The sequence below is a fragment of the Callorhinchus milii genome, unplaced genomic scaffold (genome assembly GCF_018977255.1).
Source record: "Callorhinchus milii isolate IMCB2004 unplaced genomic scaffold, IMCB_Cmil_1.0 Scaffold5, whole genome shotgun sequence".
Lineage (NCBI taxonomy): Eukaryota > Metazoa > Chordata > Chondrichthyes > Chimaeriformes > Callorhinchidae > Callorhinchus > Callorhinchus milii.
In genome coordinates, this window is record NW_024704746.1 from 18,865,171 (window position 1) to 18,885,112 (window position 19,942).

The 19,942-nt window shown below is 40.4% G+C and overlaps 1 protein-coding gene across 2 annotated transcripts in view; it reads right to left on the bottom strand.

Moving 5' to 3' along the window:
* bcar3 (BCAR3 adaptor protein, NSP family member) overlaps positions 1-13,520 on the bottom strand; it is a 49,798-nt gene extending 36,278 nt beyond the window's left edge. Inside the window, exons 1-2 of one of the 2 annotated variants that reach the window (XM_007887135.2) lie at positions 13,399-13,520; positions 4,292-4,405 (exon numbers count right to left, since the gene is read on the bottom strand). In XM_007887135.2, coding sequence (XP_007885326.1) covers positions 4,292-4,381 — 90 coding nt within the window. In that variant the 5' untranslated portion in view covers positions 4,382-4,405; positions 13,399-13,520. Of the gene's footprint in view, positions 1-4,291; positions 4,406-13,307 lie in introns of both variants that reach the window. The other variant, XM_007887134.2, reaches the window with a different exon arrangement.
* Positions 13,521-19,942: the final 6,422 nt, after the last annotated feature.

Genomic DNA, 19,942 nt, shown 5'->3' on the forward strand with positions numbered 1-19,942 from the left:
TTAAGATGAATGGTACGGAGTCATTTCTTTTAGGATCCTAGCTGTATCCTGGTAGCTCTTTGTCTTTCTTATCTTATTGCAAATGTTATGGCTGTTCAAACACTTTTCTATTATTTGAAAAGTCTCTGCTGGTCTGATAACTTGTGTTTTGACACTGTTTTTCTATGCAGGTGTTTTCTTATAATAAGGCCATGTGTGTGTCTCTGATCAGCTCTGAGGTTATGCACCTGATTCCATAAACCCTCCTGATGAACACATGGCATCTGTAAACATACACATACTCCCCTCATCCAGGATCCAGCTTTCCACCAAAAAACAATTTGTCTGATCAAAAGCTATTTCCATCAGTAATTTTCCAGTGGCATGTTTCCTCACAGTATCGTAACCTCTCAGGCTTCCCACCCGCACATTTCAAAGGCAGTCTTGCTAAGTGTTTGCAGGATTATATAGTCATTACTTTCAGCAGAAATAATATAGGTATCATGCAGTCAGAAATGCAGTGACCTTTGACCAAACATTAGAGCTGTAAAACACAACAGCTCTAAATGCTCGGTGCCCTGAATAGGATGACTGGCTTTTACTTGTTAGCAATTTCTTGTCCTATAGTGTATGTTTAGGCCCCATGTGTATTGCTCATGCTCTGGGTATCGCCACCGAACAAAGTTGCATATTTACCGCACCTCATAATACTGAAATGACATTTCCAGCAAAGCAGCTCTTCCCTGGTAATTCACTGGATGAGCTCAAGTCCTGACACGAGGCTTGAACCTTCTGTTCCAGAGGCAAGAAAGCCTATTGCTTACATATCATTTGAACTACACACACACACACCCACAGCTGTTTCAGCTGAAAGTTGCTGACTGGCTTTATGTCAAACCTAAAATCTCTACTAACAGACGGCAAGTCACTGACAGAAGTAGATATCAGTAATACCAGTGCTGACATGTGCCTTGAGTGAGGGCTTCCACACTCCCCATGTCTGGAGTCAGTGCCTGCTGCAACAGGCACTTTTTCAGTAGCTGGTTAGCTTTGCTCGGCTTGAGGCTGCTTTTGTTTGCGATCAAAAACAAAAACTGAATGAACTCCGGGTAAAGAATTGTAACCACCTTTTACTGCAGCATATTTAAGTTATAAAACATATTTTCAAAAGGCTAATGTGGATATAATTCCAACCTATTGTTTCATGTGTTAGAGTGAATGACCCGGGAGTCAGTAATCGTAACTGTTGCACTTCCCACTACAACATGCGTGCTCCAAAAATAAGGAAACCCCATCCTGTGTACAGATGTATGAGGATTGTGAACAGTCTTGTGCTCTTACCGTTAGACACTGTTACAGAGAGATTTCTGCTCTGCTTGTTATTCTGGTCAGGATTTTCTGTTCAATCGTTTTCTTGCTGATTGAATGTATATGGGTCCAGTGTCAGATCTCATCTCCTTAAATGGAGTTACTGAGCAAAGGCTTGGAAATGAGCTCATGCCTCACTTAGTACACAGACAAAAGAACCTCTCTCAATGGCTGTCTGACCGTAAAGAACGATGGCAGTTTACGCTGGCAGGAGTCACACTCACACTGGGTTTAGGCTGTGATTCCCGCAGCACAATGATCCACACTCAGGTGGTCACACAGACATTTGAGCGGTGATACCTTCTGTCCAGCCACCACTGTATTTACAAAATCCCAGTTGATTTGGGGGGCACAGTTCCACATGTTCACACACGTATGTATCTGGATGTATTTGACACAGTGTGATTCACCTACAACATACAGTCACCACGTTTTACGGTAAATCCTGTGAAAACCCTTTGAGATGTCCTCCTCATGTCAAAGCCTCTGCATCAAATGTGAGGATTATTATTATTATTATAATGTCTCTTGAGAAAGCATAGAACTCAGTCGACCCTTTGATGCTGTGATTGTTACACAGCCACAGGGCTCTTCGCTTTAAAGCTCCACCAAGTTTTTGTGCAAGCAAAAACGACACAACACATCATTGTGCCACACATGCAAATGTTAGAATATTTTTAGAATAACCATAAAGATCAATCAGAACAATTCTGTCCGGAAGGTGAACAAGTGGGGAGGAAACAAGCGTCAGCATCTTTGAGGCATGCATTTGAAAAGGCACCTTTCTTTGGAAAGAAGTCATTTCCCTGCCAGAGGTTATCAATGGAACATGCGCTAGGACATCTGACCTTCAGATGAGACATTAAACTGAGGTCCTGTCTGCCTGTTCATAATAATAATCCTTGCATTTGATAAAGCACCTTATCACGTTGTTGAGATGTCCTAAAGCGCTTCACAGAATATATTGTAAAGTGTAGTGACTGTGTATTTTGTGGCGAAACATGGCAGTCAATTGCTGACAGCAGTTTTCCCATAAACAGTCGTGGATTGAGTGATTTTTTTTGGAGGTATTATTACCCCTGGAAAGCAATCCATCAATTGACTAACAACCAAATTTCTACTTACTTCTAGATAAACAGAGACAAGTGGAGTAAGGAAACTTGTCTAAGGTTTTGCCCCACCCAAGAATCGAACCCGGGTACTCTCGTTTGCGAGGCGAGTGCGCTAACCACCACGCTACAGGACTCCGTTGTGGACGTTAAAGATCCGACAGCACTATTCGAAAAGAGAAGAGAGTTTCTCCTGGTGTCCTAGCCAACAACTCCCCCAAATAAAATGGCTCACTTGTTTCATGGCTGTTTGCGTGACATTGCTGTGCGCAACTGTGCTGCCGTGTTTGGCTACAAAGACAGTCACTCCATTTCACAGTAAATCCTGTGAAGCGCCTTGAGACGTCCTTCCGATGTGATAAGATGCCATACAAAATGCAAGGATGTGGTAGAGGTTAGCAGGTCATCTGGTACCTATCCAAACTGGCAGCGGATGTTTGAAACCTACACCTCTGCTGCTAGGTGTGGTAATCCTGTTAAACACATGCACAAACCTATCTGTCAACACATAGCGGGTTATGGTTCAAACAAGGCAGGAACACTGTACTTCAGAATTGTGTTTTGTTTCAAAAATAATAAAAATACACAGCATTTTAAGGGCCCACCTACAAATCCTTTTCATAGATCCTTCCCAATTCTAGTGCATCGCATTTAAAAAAGAAAAGAAACACACCCATACGCATTGAATGGAAACCCCACACTGCATAGACCCAGGCTTTGCTATAGAGAGTGCAGAATTCACTGGAGGAGGCTGAATAACAGTGTCTCTGTACTGCAGTATCCTTGGCCAAATGTATGCGTTTCAGCAATCTGACCAGGAATTGTATTGTAAGTGAACTATTTAAAAGTAGTTACTTTCTCCCTCTAATTTAAGCAAGCCGTACATTGAGAATAGTTCCAGTGGATTGAGAGAAACTGTGATTATTATTCTGGTGTATTTGTCCTGATCAAAGTATCTAGTATTAAACATTTCAGGATAGTTTGTTGCATCTGCCCACAGTAATAACAGGTCAAAACTCAAGAACTTTACCAACTAAACCTAAAAATATATGCTACTTTAAATACAAGCAAACATGTCAGAGCTTTATGATGAAGTGGTGTTATGAATAAACCCTGCAAAACTGATAGTTTGTTTTACTTGTTCTGAAAACATTTACATAGATTCACAGCTTCTGAATTTGGGGCACTGCACAGCATGACCCGATTACCCGACTTATTAGCTTTTGATGGCCGAGTGAGTGGAATTTCAGATAACGTGTATTTTGAGCTGAGGCTTTTATAGTGTTATTATCATTGTGAGATCAGCTGTCTATTGCCAGTAATCAGGGCCTATCTGCCATCTCTGAAATAAAAAGGAAAATTCCTCCTTTCAATGCCAATTCCATTGGATTCCTGTTACATACATTCAATCCAGATGGCAAGTGTGGCAAATAGGATTATATACACAACAGGAACAGCTTTAGAACACAAACAGGCAGAATAAGAACAGTTAACCCACTGTGTAATGCAGTACTGTCTGCTTCTTCCCCTGTCTGTCTCCAATGCGGTGACTCATGCTAGGATATAGCTCAATGGATAATAATCCTTACACTTTGGATCTTGTCAGCCTTCCAATACCTCACCCAAGAAATCATGAATCTGCCATTTCAGGTGGAAACTGTAGAGAGTGGGGAGGAGGCAGGATAAAATGTCCGAAAGCGCAGTCAGACAATTAAGTAGTTCTTTATGAAATACAGTACTGTAAACTAGACCTTTACATGTTAATAATCATCTTACATAATACTCTATGAAATTGGAGTTAACTGGGATACATTTGTCCATTCAGGATTACTCACCTCCACTCCGTCAAACATTTCATCAAAGAGTTTGAAGTATTCCGGAAGCCCCAGCTGCCCCAGCCACTTGGAAATGGACAGATGCTTCATTGCAAACCTGTGCAACTCGGGTCTCTGTTAAGGGGAAAAAAGACGGGACATTCAATGATCTGGCAAACTGCATTCGAGCGATACAAGAATCGCACCCATCACTCTAGGAACTTCTAACACCAATTAATTGGCTTTTATATTTAAACATTTAATGATTTATAGCTTTCCTTCAGTCCTCGACTCTCTCAAGGTCTCTGTTCACTTGTGGTGTTTACCGAACACTCTGACCTTACTTACCAATCACTTCTTTACTGCGTTAAGGAAGACCTAATGTACAAACTTAAAATACAGCAAAGCTTCAAATAATGTTTGTTTGAAATATTAGGGGTGTTTTGGTCTTTTGGAATACAGTGCCAACCCCTTGTGCTCCAGTATATATTTATCTAAGGGAGGAAATGACGTCTGCTGTACACAAACCACTTTCTGCCTAACTAAGCATTTCACTAACATATCGGAGAGGGAAGGGACCAGTCTTCCTAATCTGGTATTATAGAGACAATATGATTAAACACTCCCGAGTCAGAAACCAAATTACAATTAACACTTCATACTATTCAGAGATTTGGTAATTACAGTGATATGCTAACACATACTTCCAACTCCTTCCTTGTTATTTTTACATGCATTGTAACTGGACTCATTCGCCCACAAAATATACAGTTAATTCACTTTAAAGTATATTCTGTGAAGCACTTTGAGACGTCTTGAAGATGTGATAAGGCGCTATAGGATTATTATTATATTACTCCAAATGCTGATCAGAAATCACTGAGAATGTTTTGTTGTCCATCCTAGTGTAAGCGGGAAGTTCTTACGCACATTATAAAAGATTATTTAGAGAAAACTTTTGAAAGAAAACATTGAAAAGTAAATGAAGACAACTGTCTTTCATTTCAGCAGACTCTTTACGATAAAGCATCAATGTTGTTCCCAAGAATGGACTCAATTTCTTCCCCTTTTCCATAGGAGCTGTTTGGCTTGCCTCAGTTATAACCTCTTTAAACTGGGGAGAAGGGAAGTCAAGAGCCCGGTGTGATGAGCAGCAAAAGCAGGGCAAGGTCTATTAGCTTTTCCTCATTAGCCCCTGTTGAGAAAGATGTTCTTCTTAGTGGAAACTTTAAAAGAGAGGTTCAGATTAAGATAACCCTGTGGTGCTTTAATTGTCAACCTTCCATAACTCACCCAGCCACACGCTGACAAGAGCTACTGACAAAAAGCAACTTTTTTTCTATGTAAACCATGTGAAGATTAAAAGGACTTGAAGGTTATTAGGTAACAAGGCAGATGTGCAGATGGAACCTTCTGGGAAGTTAGATGGGTTCAACGGTCTGCTCCTGTTTCAAGCTATTACTATGTAACCTTTACAGAAATGTAATAATAAGAATCCTTGCATTTGACAAAGCGCCTTATCACGTCTTCGAGACGTCTCAAAGAGCTTCACAGAATATACTGTGAAGCGAATTGACTGTATTCTGTGAGCCAAACGCGGAATCCGAAAAGCTCACAGCTTCCTGAAGGTTACCCGACACCAAGGCAGCTAAATCATACAGCACTGGGCTACACCAGCAATCTGACCAAGCACATTCACCAGGCTCACTGTACTAAAGCTGATGTATTATTACTCTGAAGCTGCTGAGCTTCAGCAGGCTCGCTCGCAACTCCTTTCCAGGTACAATTTGTCAGCTGGGTCATCAAAATTACAAAATGTTAGTCTATTGAGCGCTGTTTGATAAGCAGACATCTGCCAAGGCTGCTGCCATAGTACGGACCTTGAAATGAAAGCAGGCCTGGTGCAAAAAAAAACAACAAAAACAAAAACCAGGACAGGCTGTCTCCCTGTTTACACACAGTTACATGTATGACTGGACTCAGTTTTCTTAACATAATTTTTTTTTCTTTCAACTCTCCCACTATTATCAACTCTGTGCAGTAGGGTTACAAATCCATGAGAATTAGCAGCGAAGATCAGAGATGACATGTTTTTTTAACTCCTTGTCTCACTTCCACAAGAGGAAGCCACAATTTATGCTTTATATATACTTCATTCACTGGTTATGAAGACACACACAACACACAATATACATCAATCTGGAATAGCAAGATGTTAAACGTATCAATGGCAACACAGCTGCTTACCACTCACGTGTTCATAGTTACTACTTCGTCGAACACTGGAACAGTGTTTTTCTCACAAAATATACAGTTAATTCACTTTAAAAGTATTCTATGAAGCGCTTTGAGACGACTCAACGACGTGATAAGGCGTGATACCAAATGAAAGGATTATTAATTACATTCATTCTTCCTTTGCTTAAAATAAAGACTTTATCATTTCAATGAAATACAAGCTTCAATTTTTAAAGCTTACCTCATCAAACTACTTCTTCCAAGAATGCTCTCTGCTGAAACTCTCTTTGAGTGTGTGCCACAGCACAAACATCCCTGCAAACCAACTATCTGTGTGATTACCATCTGAATGAATTACCTGTGTTTACCGGGATGGTTTATCCTGTTTGACTAGCATAGCCTCAAACAGAACTAGCTGAGAGAGACATCATTACACATTACACGCAGTGCTGAAAGGAGGCTGAACAACTGCTGCCTCACAGCTCTGAGGCTGGAAGAGAAGGGATTAGAAGATGAAGGTCATAGAACTCTATCTTTTAACACAGGAAGATTACAAATTACATTTTTATGACAGAACAAAGCTTGAAATTCCCTGAAGTGATGACTAATTTCTCAATCTTCTCTTTGACTCCGGCTTTTCTCAAATTTGGAAGCCCTAACAACACATAAAGTAACTTTAAACCTGTCAAATAGACCAGTGTCAAAGTCTACTTTAGGCACTTTTACTGTCAATTTAAACACTAAATAACAATGCGTAATGATGCAAATAACCAAACTATTACTATGGTTCTTATGGGATTTGCTATAAAGCTTGTCACTAAATTTGTTTTATTATCTCTTACATTCCGATCTGAGTTTACCTGCGGATTACCTGTAACCTTCAATTGGTTAAAACTGGCATTTTCACAAAAGAAGATAGGCTTTTGAAAGAAGGGGGATTGTGAGGGGCAAAGGCTTATTTTATTGATTATGGAAGTCTTGTCATCGAGTTTCGGTCAATTCAGAATCAACAGAGTAATTATTAAGAGAAACAGAACACATTGAGAGCACAGGTAGCCAGTCAATCAGCAAGTTACAGCATCTAATATCAGACAGGTTAAAGTAGTTGGACCAGAACTCCACTAAGTGCTGAATTACTCATTCATCTCTCCTTTTGCTCCTTGAAATGCTGATCATTTTTTCTTATTTCTCTGGTCCAAGCTTAGCCAGGTGACCCATTGAGTCATTAAGAGGATTACAAGTAGCCTTGACTTTCATTTTATATGAGAAAACAAAGTTACTCTTGTTGAATCCACAAATGATCCCAGAAATTATAACCCGTAAGAAAGCCACTTAACCATTTAGGGTTAACTTGAGTTGTGTGGGAAGAATTCCTGCCCCCCCAATGACTGGTCAGCCCTTCCAAGTGCTAGCGATAAGCCAGCCTGTCATCAGCAGTGCCCTGGAGTACTCCAGGACCTGGACTCCCGAGACCACGACAGAGGGTGAGCTCAATTCTGACGTTCTGTTGCCAAACATGTCACTTTGGAGCTAGTTTAGGTCCAAGGAGATCCCACCTAACTGCCCTCTGAGAAGGGTCATTTGACATCCACAACAAGCGTGGGTTTGAGCCCTCACTAAGTGGATGGCAAGAGGTACCAGGAACTCCGGGCAAGCTACCCGGTGGGCAGCACAGCCTAGCATAAAATCTGTGGGAGAATTGCCACTATCTTCCTGTCCGCAACTGAACTATCAGGGTAAAACAAGTGGTGGAAAGAGACACTCAGAGAAGGTGGGAGAGACAACTTTGGCAACGTACCAGAGGAATGACTGCTTAGTACTCTAATTAGGTTGTTATCAGAGACAGAGTTTTCTAAAAATACTTTAGATTGAGTGAAGAGTGATTGTCAGAATGGTTACGAGAAATCATAAAACAGATACGATTTGAACAATAATGTGGTATCTGATTTCAGTTTCTTTACTGGGCACAGTAAAAATTAAATACGAATGCTAAGATGGAAAGAATGATGAATCAGATTCAAGCTTCAAAAGCTGGTATTACTCAGGTATGATTTCTTGTAAGAACAACAATTAATAGTCATGGCAACAGAGAGAGAGAGAGAGAGTTATAAGCCTGTGACTCACTGTTCAGTTTGTTTATTCTCATTCAGGTAAGTGGGCTGAAGCCTCCTGCATGAAATGCAGTGACAGAGTGTTGCTCTATGGATTGACATTTCAATTCACTGCGTAGACAATCACAAGACAGACATATATTCCTGAACCTTAAACTGTCTTCTCCAACTTTTCTGTTCCCTCCCCTACACCCAGTGATCGTTTCCTATCAAAAAAATGCTTGAAAGGATTGGGATTTACCCACATTCACCCTCAGTTTAGTAATGTAATATAATAATAATTCTTGCATTTGATATAGCGCTTTTCACGTCTTCTCGACATCTCAAAGCGCTTCACAGAATAGACTGTAAAGTGAATTGATCATATTTGTGGGCGAAACGCGGCAGCCAATTGCGCACAGCAGTGTCCCACAAACAGTCGTGGATTGAAAATGACCAATTTATTATTGTTTTGTTTTCTGTTTTTAGTACTGGTTCACACAAGCCAAGGAGATCCCAGATTTAGTCCCTTGCTGCTAGCTGTTAGCTTCACTCATAAGAACATAAGAATTTGCTAGGTGAAAGAAGACCAAGGTCCATCTAGTTTGCCTTCCACCATCCTGGCAGTCACTTGACATGTTGTGTCCCAGTCAAGAGAACCCTATGGGTACCTGACTTCAGCGCTTTCCAGTCTAGGGAGAGAAGCGGTCATGATTCCTGATTCTAATCACTATCCAGCTACTTTCTATCTGGCTGCAAAATTGACATTATATAAGGTCACGATGGGGCTCAGTTGTCCCATCCTCCTTGATCACCAGAATTAGAGGCTGATTGAATTCTTTGCCAGCAGGTGTTGCCAGCAATCTTCAACAATTCACACACAAACATTGTATTCACTGCCAACGTAAACTCTTGAGAAGGATTCAGACTCAGCAATTCTGTGGGAGTTCCAAAAGCCGATCTCAGAAATCCAACAGGTGGGTTTTAATGAAGTTAACTTATCCTCAATTCTCTCAGGCTCTCTCTCAGTTGTGTTTCAGGAACTCAAAACTCCCCTAGTAGATCTTTGTCGGTTTGGCATGACAGAAACTGAATGTGCAATCCAACAGAGTTAAGTAACAGCATTACAGTGTCACGTTGCATGAAGTCAACCTTTGGGAAGAGCAAAGGAACTTCTGAGAAATCATTTCTCACTACATCACATCCCACATTCCTTATCCCTTTCTCCGCTCATCAAAGACAGTACCTCTACTGACAAAAACAAAATGGCTTTGTCTTCGCTCAGTCAACAGGACCGGTTACATGATAAATAAGGAGCCAGATAATAACAAAAGCTTTTAACATTTGTATGGCTTGTCTCCTCCTGCTTATTCAGAGTCCTGCTGCTGTTCGTTGGTTGCAGTGTGGAAACTGTGAGCTACATTGTGTATCTCCCTTGTACAAACTCCTGAAAGACTGTAAAATCCCCACGACATTTTGTGTAGAAGTAACAGCTGTTCAAAAACTTTTAGTCAAGAAGCAATTTAATGTTAAAACAAATTTTTTTTTTTAAACACACCTATTCAAGCTAGATTTGAATACCTGTTCACACATTGGATCAGGTCAGTGTGTGTTTGAGGTGCAATTTGACATGGATTTATTCACCACTATGCCCTTTGTTGAACAAGAGGAAGGAACCGGGTGACCTCAAGCACCTGGTATTAACACATTTGTTAAACCACCTGTAAGAAAGAAGGGGAAGAGGGGAGGAGAACTCAATTCCTTCACTAAAGGCTTATCCCATTGGGACTCTCCTCTGTTATACAATACTCCTCTGTTATATTGTTATGCTCGTACCAATGCTAGTTCCAGCTTTAGCAGCAGAGCTATAATATAAATGAAGTGGCACTGACATCTCCCAGCGGTGGTTAACACACCGGGAATAGTGGTCACCAAGATGCAAAGGGGGCACCTTAAACCCAAAAGCAATGTAGAAGAGAACAATGAGGTGTTATCCCAAGGTTTTGAAGAAGTCACTTGGGGATGCACAGGAGTGCAAATAGTGCCTATGGCTCTGTAATCCAGCAAAGAGTCAGTATTTCTGGGAGCAGAGGGTTCAAAAAGGGGAGAGAATTTTGTATAGAAGTAACATCTGTTGTAAAACGTCCGGCCATCCTTAAAATTAATGTGTATGGCTCGCTTTATTCTCCAATAAGTGATTTGTGACATATCCACTCCTTTTGATAAGCACTCTCTCAAATCACTAAAAAGAATCATCGCCCTGATTTGAAAGAATTCACACGTTACGATATGAAACACTTATTCTGATTAACTTCCTGACCTTCTCTCCTGGAGGCAGTTATTTATGTGGGGGCAAAGTGACTCATAGCAGGGGAGGGATGGGCAGCTCTCTTCATGTGTGTCTAACAACAAAGCTATTCCCGACAGCAGCCACTTCCAGTGGGGAATGGTTGGCAATGCGGTGCAATTTGTCCCACATGCTTTCACCCTTTGCCTTAGCTACATATTCAGAGACCAATTGAGTTCTCCTCATCTGAGGTCAGCTAACTCTGTACGGCGTGGTGATCAAGACCTGATATCTTACTAACTTTCCCTATGGGGGTTTGCTCATTGTTAACAGGCTTTCCTTGCGAGATACGCACAATTAACCTTCAGAAATCATCCACAAACTCCCATAGATAGCATTCAGATGTGTGGCGTCTGAGGGACAAGCTGCTGGTGTTCACAGCATGGCTTGAACACATTAGATCCAGCTCTTCTTCAATCAAATGTGACCTGTCTAAAGATTGTTAGATTTCTTCTACACACTGAAACAAGACAACCTATTTCAGCCGGTTCGTCAATGCAGGTTGATATGAAGGAGGCCTTTCTAACCTGTATTTAACCTTATTTCTGAATACACTATCCTGTATTGGCCCAAGGACGATGTTGTGCAACAAACGATGCTGCACAATTTCAACACCAAAGGGCAACACACATCAGCAGCCTTAACAAGTCTTAGCAAACAGCAGCCCACCTGCAGCAAAGCTCGTATGTAAGATAGGTTCTAACATGAAAAGCAGCTCCAAAAGCTTACATTGCATCTCAGGAAAAAAAAAGTGAAGATATTCACATCTACAATCACTTTTAATTTACAGACAAGGGAACCCGGGCAGGTAACTAGCTCAGGCGGTCACTCTCTTCAGGAAAAATGACGTGACACGTTATTCCTAAACTACTGCATCCAGCTACCTCAATTCCAGGTTATAATTTTCTTGATAGTTTAAGAGCATCCAAATTGCACACAGTTTCTCTGTGGCTTCACCGTATTGTGAAGGCACACAGCAAAACCAAGGAAGAATCAGGCCGTCTTTAATCGGAGCTGAGCTAACTGAACAGCCAGCAGCAGGGGAGGTACAATTGGACTCAGTGTCATTGGTAGGAAAGGAACAAATCATTAATTTCTAATCCAGAGACCCCTGCTGGAATGTGTGGGTGTTGGACTGAATCAAGTTTGGCGATGATACCCTTCCTCCCAGGAGACAGCTTAACAATGCCTGTCGTTTGGGGCAAACCCACGGGACAGTGACTTGGCAAAGGAAATGGAGAGCTGTTGCTAAAATGAAACCATTTTCCAGCATGTTTCAGAAGGAATAGAATCTTTTGAGGGTCGGAGGGCGTTGCACTAATATATATCTAGGAGCAGGTCAACTGTTGGAAATAACAGAAAATGAATTGCTTGGAAATGTAGTTTGTCCATGGGGTGGGGGAGAGCCTTCAGCCACTCTGCCGCTATACAAATGTAATCTTGTTGTTGTTATCGTTAATTAGCTAGCTTTTCAAAATTGAACTGTTAGTCTAGGCTGACAAATTGACTATCCCGTTCACCTACAAATTGCACAATCACTGCAGCTCACATTATATCCTGTGAAGCGCTGTGAGATGTCCACCTGATGTGAAAGGGGCTAACTCAAAACGCAAGCATTATTATTAAATCAATCTCCAGTTCTTCAAAAGCAAAACACCCTCTTCATAAGAAAGTCATAACGTGGGTGCAAAACTATTCCTTCTGTGTCTTCACAGATTGGTTACCTCACCCCAGTGAGCATTCATTCCTTTCTACCTGTACCTGGTTTAACTAGCTTGAAGAGACGCATTCCAAAGTAAAGAAAAACAGATGTTTTGCACTTTTCAAGGATAGTAAAATTCTAGGCATGAGACGGGGGGGGGGGGGGGTGCGCGGTGGAGAAGAGGTTAAACTTTTATCAGCAATTAAAGTCAAAAGCAGAATACTTTCTCAGTAAGCTTCGCACCACAAAGGTTGCTTCCTTTTCTTTTCCAAATCTTTGTGTTCGACTTTCCTAAGCCTTGACAAAATACCACTTAAACTTGAAGGCACTTTAAACAATCTTCATGTCAGCGATTTTTAAGGAGTGTTGCACATATTAGACTGTTATCCATACACTTTTCTCAGCCGTTTGTTCAACACTGAAATCTGTTTCACAACATCCACCCCAATGTCCAAAGGTTTAATGTATTTCCTTTGACTGAAATGCCCCATTCATCTCAAAGTCCAAAATCAATCAACGAACAAGTCAGCAGTTTGGTTAACATTCACCAGCAAACTCCTGGAAATGTGACAATACAGTACTTGATTTTTTTTTAAAAAAACAGTAATTCTATGTGAAGATTTTAATTTGAAGCAATACAAAACAAGAGTTTAAACCTACCTTCCACACAGCTGTCAAGATTCCTTTCCACACCAGTTCAAGAAGAGTCTAGCAAGCAATACTAAAATCTTTGGCATTCCTGCATACTTACAAGATAACACAGGCAGGCAGCTGTACTCGGTGCAGGTATTAGTTCAGCTTTGTCAGATAAAATAGCAGCAACATTTTAGCAGTCATAATCATTTTCTTCAACTGTGGTCTGAATACAGTATATTTGGAGCTCAGTGACTGCTGGGATCCTCCTATTTCAGAATGACGTGGGCTGAAAGAATCAACACCTTATTTTGCAAAAGACACACCTTAGGAGCTGCATTCAACACCAATCACAGGAACTTTCTGCCCACTTGCCATCAGCAGTTTAGTCACACTAAGTCGAGCTAACTCATGATGTTATCAAAATCCCTGAACATTTTGAGAGGAATGTTGCAACTTGCTCCACGGTACCTTGCATTCCATTCATTCTAGTGGAGATGGTCAGACAGCTGGAAGTGAAGAAACACTCCAGTCAGCAGAGGCTAAAACCATGGAGTGAGAATTACATTGCAGCAGATCCCAACCCCATTTGGTAAACCACTCCTCCAATATCAGTACACCTCCCATAGTAGGCTTCTTGGAGGCTGCAGTGTATTTGCAATGTAGGTTTCGCCCACACAATGCACAGTCAATTCACTGTACAGTTTATTCTGTGAAGAGCATTGAGACGTCTCGAAGACATGTTAAGGCGCTATCTCAAATGCAAGGATTATTATTATTTGTTCAGGAAGGAACTCTAGGAAGGTGTGGGGCTGACCGATTTTGGAGCAGAAGAATACATTAGCTTTAGGTACCTTTTTTTCAACATTATACAAAATTGCATCACGATGGCATTTATACCCACTGGAGTCCAACGTGAGCTTCACTAACAATGAGGAATAACAGAACAAAGCCATTAGCACAGATGTGTAGGAGGCAGCTGTTATAGAGATGGAGGATATGTTTGTCAGTGCTGTCTGGAGCGCTTGGTTGAGACGATTCAGTATCAGATAGTGAAACAACATTGATTAAAGAACCATATGTAACTGTACCTGAACTATTTGCCAAGTTAGAACGCAAAACAAATATTACTTGCACTTGTGGAATATGCCGCAACTTATAACACTTACATTCTGACACGATTGGGAATTTTTGTGGGCTGAACAAGTCTATTCCTGTTTCTCTTTAACCGAGGCAAGCTTGCTTAACATAAGTTTGTACTTCTGTTAGGGTACACAATACCCTCTCCAAATATAAATATACATATATACTGTATAGATATATATAATATATATATCCCCTCTGAGTTTCAGCCTATCCTAAAGTTGCTGATTTGTTTTGGAATAAAGTTTTGTGTTCCCCCTCCAATAGCTGTCTCAAGTATCCATGCTTCATATGAATCTTAGATAGTGAGTATTACCACATTGTTCAACTGTGAAGGCATCAATGCAGATTGTGGTCCTATCCTCCCTGAAATCCATGTCTACACACTTTACGGCAAGAAGCATTGGATAGCGATCAAGAGCAGGAGCCCCGGTTGCTTTTCTCATCCTAGGCTCAGAAGCACTGAGGCCAATCCCTTTTTCATGGAATCCAACCAGTAACTTTTCCGTATGTCACAGTTCTAGCTAGAGTGGACAGTGCTGTGACCGACTGAACGTATGGGCAGCCCATTGCGTATGGGCAGCCCATTGCCAACCATTTCAAACAAAAACAAATCCTTACACCTTCAAATGCTGTACATTGAGCGGTGAGTAAAACACAAACAGTTAATCTGGCCTGACTTAAGTGACAAATATCTAATTGAGTAAGTTATACCAAAATGTGTAATGTGCATTCCATAACAAAACTCAAGAGGAAAAACAGTTACTAGAAACATACTATCCCAATGTTATTAAATAACTTGAGTTTATAAACAGGTTGAAACTTGTACAGAAACAATTTTGAAGTCCTGTGAGTAAATAGATTTTTCTCACACATAGGATATAAAACAACTTTTGAAAGATAGAACAACTACATAGTTAAATTAAATAATGTGACGTTAAATTAGGTGAGTGACGGAACTCTAGTTTCAAAACATCTCCTACAGCATTGCATTGTATATTTTTCTGCTCGTTTTGTATCCTGTTCATAGCCTAGTTTTGTACAAATAAAGACTACGGTTTCTGCTATCTTGTTATTACAGAGCATGACAGCTCTCATGACTGTTCAATGGCCAATTTTTGGTGGAGTTCTTATAACAAGCACACCTCTAATATATATTTAAATACAAATTATTTATAATATTTTAGTGTACAATGCTTTTCGATCTGTGCTTTGAAAGGGTGCTTTTCCACCTTCTCTGGCCTGGTGAGTGAAGACATTGGCCAATTTAGTACTAAGCCATACAAGGCCACAATATCCAGCTCCTTTTAGCTCCTTCGCCTCTTCTTTTAGCTGAGTTGGCTAATCTCAGCTGAAACAATCATAGGGTCACCTCATTGGTAGTGCCTCTGACCCCCAATGGCGCATACAACGTACTGTGGGAATGGGATGGAGGGGCGAATGCCTGTGGGAATTAGGGAGAAAGAGAAGCGGCAGCAAAAGGGAGTGTGCAAAATAATACAATTAATATACCATTAATCACTTAGCACAAATGCTGTGCATCATAGGACAAGTCATGAATTATAATGGCTGAGGTTGTGCAGCTGAATAGTGGCCTAAGGAAAAAAAATGAAACTCACTAACAATCATCTGACCTCCATTCATTAAACAGGTTACTAGTCGGGTCAACACATAAACATATTACTTTTTCCTAGGAAAAGAAAGGCCAAGGCAAGCATGGAAACATCTTTTCCACTAATCTTGCTTTCTATTACGATCACTGACCCCACTGTTAGTTATTTAAGCATCTCACTACAATACTAAGCACAACCTAGTTTCCTGTTGCTTGTCAGAATGTTTCTTTTAATTGAGGATGAAGAAAACAAACTAGAGTCAGGAAACGATGGCTGTGCGGATTCCCACGTAAAATTTTCACATGGCTGTGGCTCAGTTCTAGGTTTTCTGAAGCTGATGGACCAATTGGTGAAGTCAATGCACAATACGAAAGTGAACTATACTGACCTGGAAAGTCCCCGGTTGACTAATCTCAGTGAGGGCAATGGTAGGGACTGCAATTGACATCAATATCATATGGTAGACATTATTTATGTATATATGGCATAAAAACAGGAATTAGCTCAGTTGTGATCACATAACCTTTTGACAACCTTTATCTAGGATCACAAGGGGGATATGGCTATTGGGAATGGCATGCGAAGCAAAGAGTCATCATGTTCAAGAAAGGAGGGGGTGGGGGCATTGACTCAACACAAGGGTAGATGCCATAGTTTTTCTCTATTTTTACTTGAGTATTTGTTATTTATGTGTACAGCCTCGTTTAACATATTACATGTGGTAGATTTTACAAAGGAACAAACGTAGAATGTCTAAAATAAACCAACTTCCTTTGGTTATATATCATCCAAGTATTGGTAACATGTACGGAATGAAAACATTGCAGCACACTTCATCATTATGCAATTATTTAGCAACTGCTTCTGTGCATTTGGTTAGGTGTAAAGCAAATGTCAGAGATGCACCCATTACAAGAGCACACACCCCAAAGTCATTAAATAAAATCACACAGACTAGAACACTAATCATTACCACAAAGCTTGATAAACACATGACAGAGTGAAAAACATTGGGATTGCGTGATTTATAATAATCTATAGGACAAATTGCCTCATCGACTGTAGAATTAATCAATACAGGTTGGTTATTAGAAAAGTCTATTCACTGTTGGTTTCTGTTTGTCTCCCTACGATAAATACTAAATGTATTTCAATTATCAATGCTAAATGCAATACAACTATCAGTGCTAAATATTATACAACTAACAAATGCTAAATTAACACTGTACAACTATAAATGTAAATGTAATACTGTACGATTCTCAATGCCAAATGTAATTTGGCTATCAGTGCTAAATGTACAACTAATTGTCTTGCATTTATCCTCGTCTACTCAAACAGAGTGAAAAGGAAACAGCATCCGACAATGCTCAAAGCACTCCAGAAGCATGTTCCTTTAAAATAAACTTTGGACTTTCGTTTGCTGTAAAACGGTGCGTCAGTCTGGACTTGCTCTGTGCTGATTCCCATAAACATGCCCACATAACAGGTAACTCATTCACAATCAGACAGTTAATGAAAGTCCCCTATCAGAAATGCTCATTAACAACAGACAGCACAGGAAATATCCCATCGCTCATTGTAAAATTAATTGGACTAACCCACCTTTAAGAGTGGAGTTTACTACATCCAACCCTTCCTCTGTTCATTTGTATCCTTGCTTATCTTTCCTACATGACATCCTATTTCAACACATAGGTTATATGTCATAGCTCCCCAGGTTCCTCCAACCCGACGCTTCCAGTTAAATAATAACTGTGAGCGTAGAAATGAATTCAACAACAACAACAACTTGTATTTATATAGTGCCTTTCAAGTCGATGGGACGTCCCAACTCACAAGTATGGAAAAAATGCAATAAGGAGAAGATAACATTGGGAAAGACTGCACTGGGCTAGAAAGGGTGAATGGTCTCCTCCTGTTACTATTTTCTGCTAGAAAAAGCCGCAATGAGATGTGCAGGAAGTGTCGGATAAGAAAGGGGAAGGTGTGAATGGCATTTGCTTGTGTGCAGATCAGACTACAGATGAAATCATTAACTTAGGAGCCAAGGAATAATAGGTGAAAATATCTGTTTGTCTGAATTGATGAGGCATTGAGACAATTACAGGATCTGGTTTCCGTAATATAAAGTTGAAATATAGAAATAAAAATCTGAAATGTAATAAAGGAAAAACAGACCAGTCAGCCAGCCAATCTGTTCCGTCTCCACTCACAAAGCACCTCCACTATTAATTCAGTATCACCCAATGCTATATAGTATCACCCAATACTATATTCCATTTAAAGTACAAGAATCATATCTTGTCAGGTGTAATATGAGTATAATGCTATTAAAAGATGAAAACAAATTAGTACTTTATTTCTTCAGCAAGGGTGACATTGGGGCATTACAATTGGGCTCAATATGCCTTGTATTTAGTAAAGCCCAGTATTGCCACTTCCATTATTGGTGACCCATGTTAAAAATAATTTTGCCCTCAAAATACACAGTCAATCAACTTTGCAATATATGCTGTGAAGTGCTATGAGACATCTCAATGACATGATAAAATGTTACATCAAATGCAAAGATGATTATTATTATCATTATAATAACAATCAGCCTTTATTATTATTACTTCTAACCTGATATTTTTCATAGCCCTGGGTTTAAGACCACCATCGTAAAATTTTAAACTGTGCGCAAATTTGAGAAACTCATGATTTGGGAGACAATATTCTGTAGCTCTTAAAATGGTTTATGATTTTAGCCACACCTTAAATGGGTTACTTCTACTTTCGGACTGAGTAGCACCTTTACAGCAATATCAGTTTACTGATATTTTGCAATCAACAGGCAACAAGGAAATTGCACCATGAAACCATAGAAATATATTGCATGCAATTCAGTCCATCGTACAAGTCTATCAAACCATTCAAGCCAGTACACTCACTGACTAGTCATCTGTGGAGCCTGTGGAAAATGAGCTGGTTTCTGTGGCACGCATCACTGCCATCATGATATGATGATTGAAGTCAGATACATCGTGGTCCAGCAAGGTCCTATTAATAATCTTATTGTCCTGTGAGAGCTGCTTCTGCAGCCAAAGGAATGAATGCATAACAACAATGAACAGACATAATTTGCTGTGACTGTACAGTGCTTGTCACTGATTATGCATACCATTCCACCACTGCTAGTAACACGTTTTACAGTATTTATATTGCAGGAAGCTAAAAGTGACTGAAACACATTGAGATGTCCTCCTGATGCGTAAGCCACTCTATAAATGTAAAGTTGTTGTTGTGGAGTGGGAGGGGGGAATTGGAACCAAACCCGATCATGTCCTCACCCAACACTTAGACACTTATAGTTTTCAGGAGCTGCTGGACATTGTGACTGATATGTTTTCCTTATCCATGGTTCAGGAACACTGAGGTTAGTTATCAAACCATCCATTCCCTCCTCCCATCAGCTAACTGAACACAGAACAAAGATTGCACCTTGTGAAATCTGCTGTAGCAACTGCAGGAACAGCCAGGCTAGGCAGCCTCCCTTCCCACAGCAACCGGAGTAGAGGAAGGATGGCAACTTCAGCAAGAACGTTGTCGAGCTAGAACAAGGTCTCTCCACAAAAGCAGTGAGTCTGAGATTATAGGATTGGTTTGGATGAACAAGGCCCTTTGGCCCACCTGATCTCATCCCTCCAGAATATCCTACCTGCCTTCCCCCGTCACAGCAACAAACTGCTTTGTAAATGGGTCACGGTTCTTGCCCTCAAACAGCCTTCCTGGCAACCTGTTGCAGCTGTTAAAGTGCCCTCTGAGTAAAAAAAACCACTCTCTGCTCTATGTCCTGAAATTGGCCTTTGCATCTCAAAACCTGTTTCTTCTTGTTTTACTGTCCATGGCTGCTGAAGTACT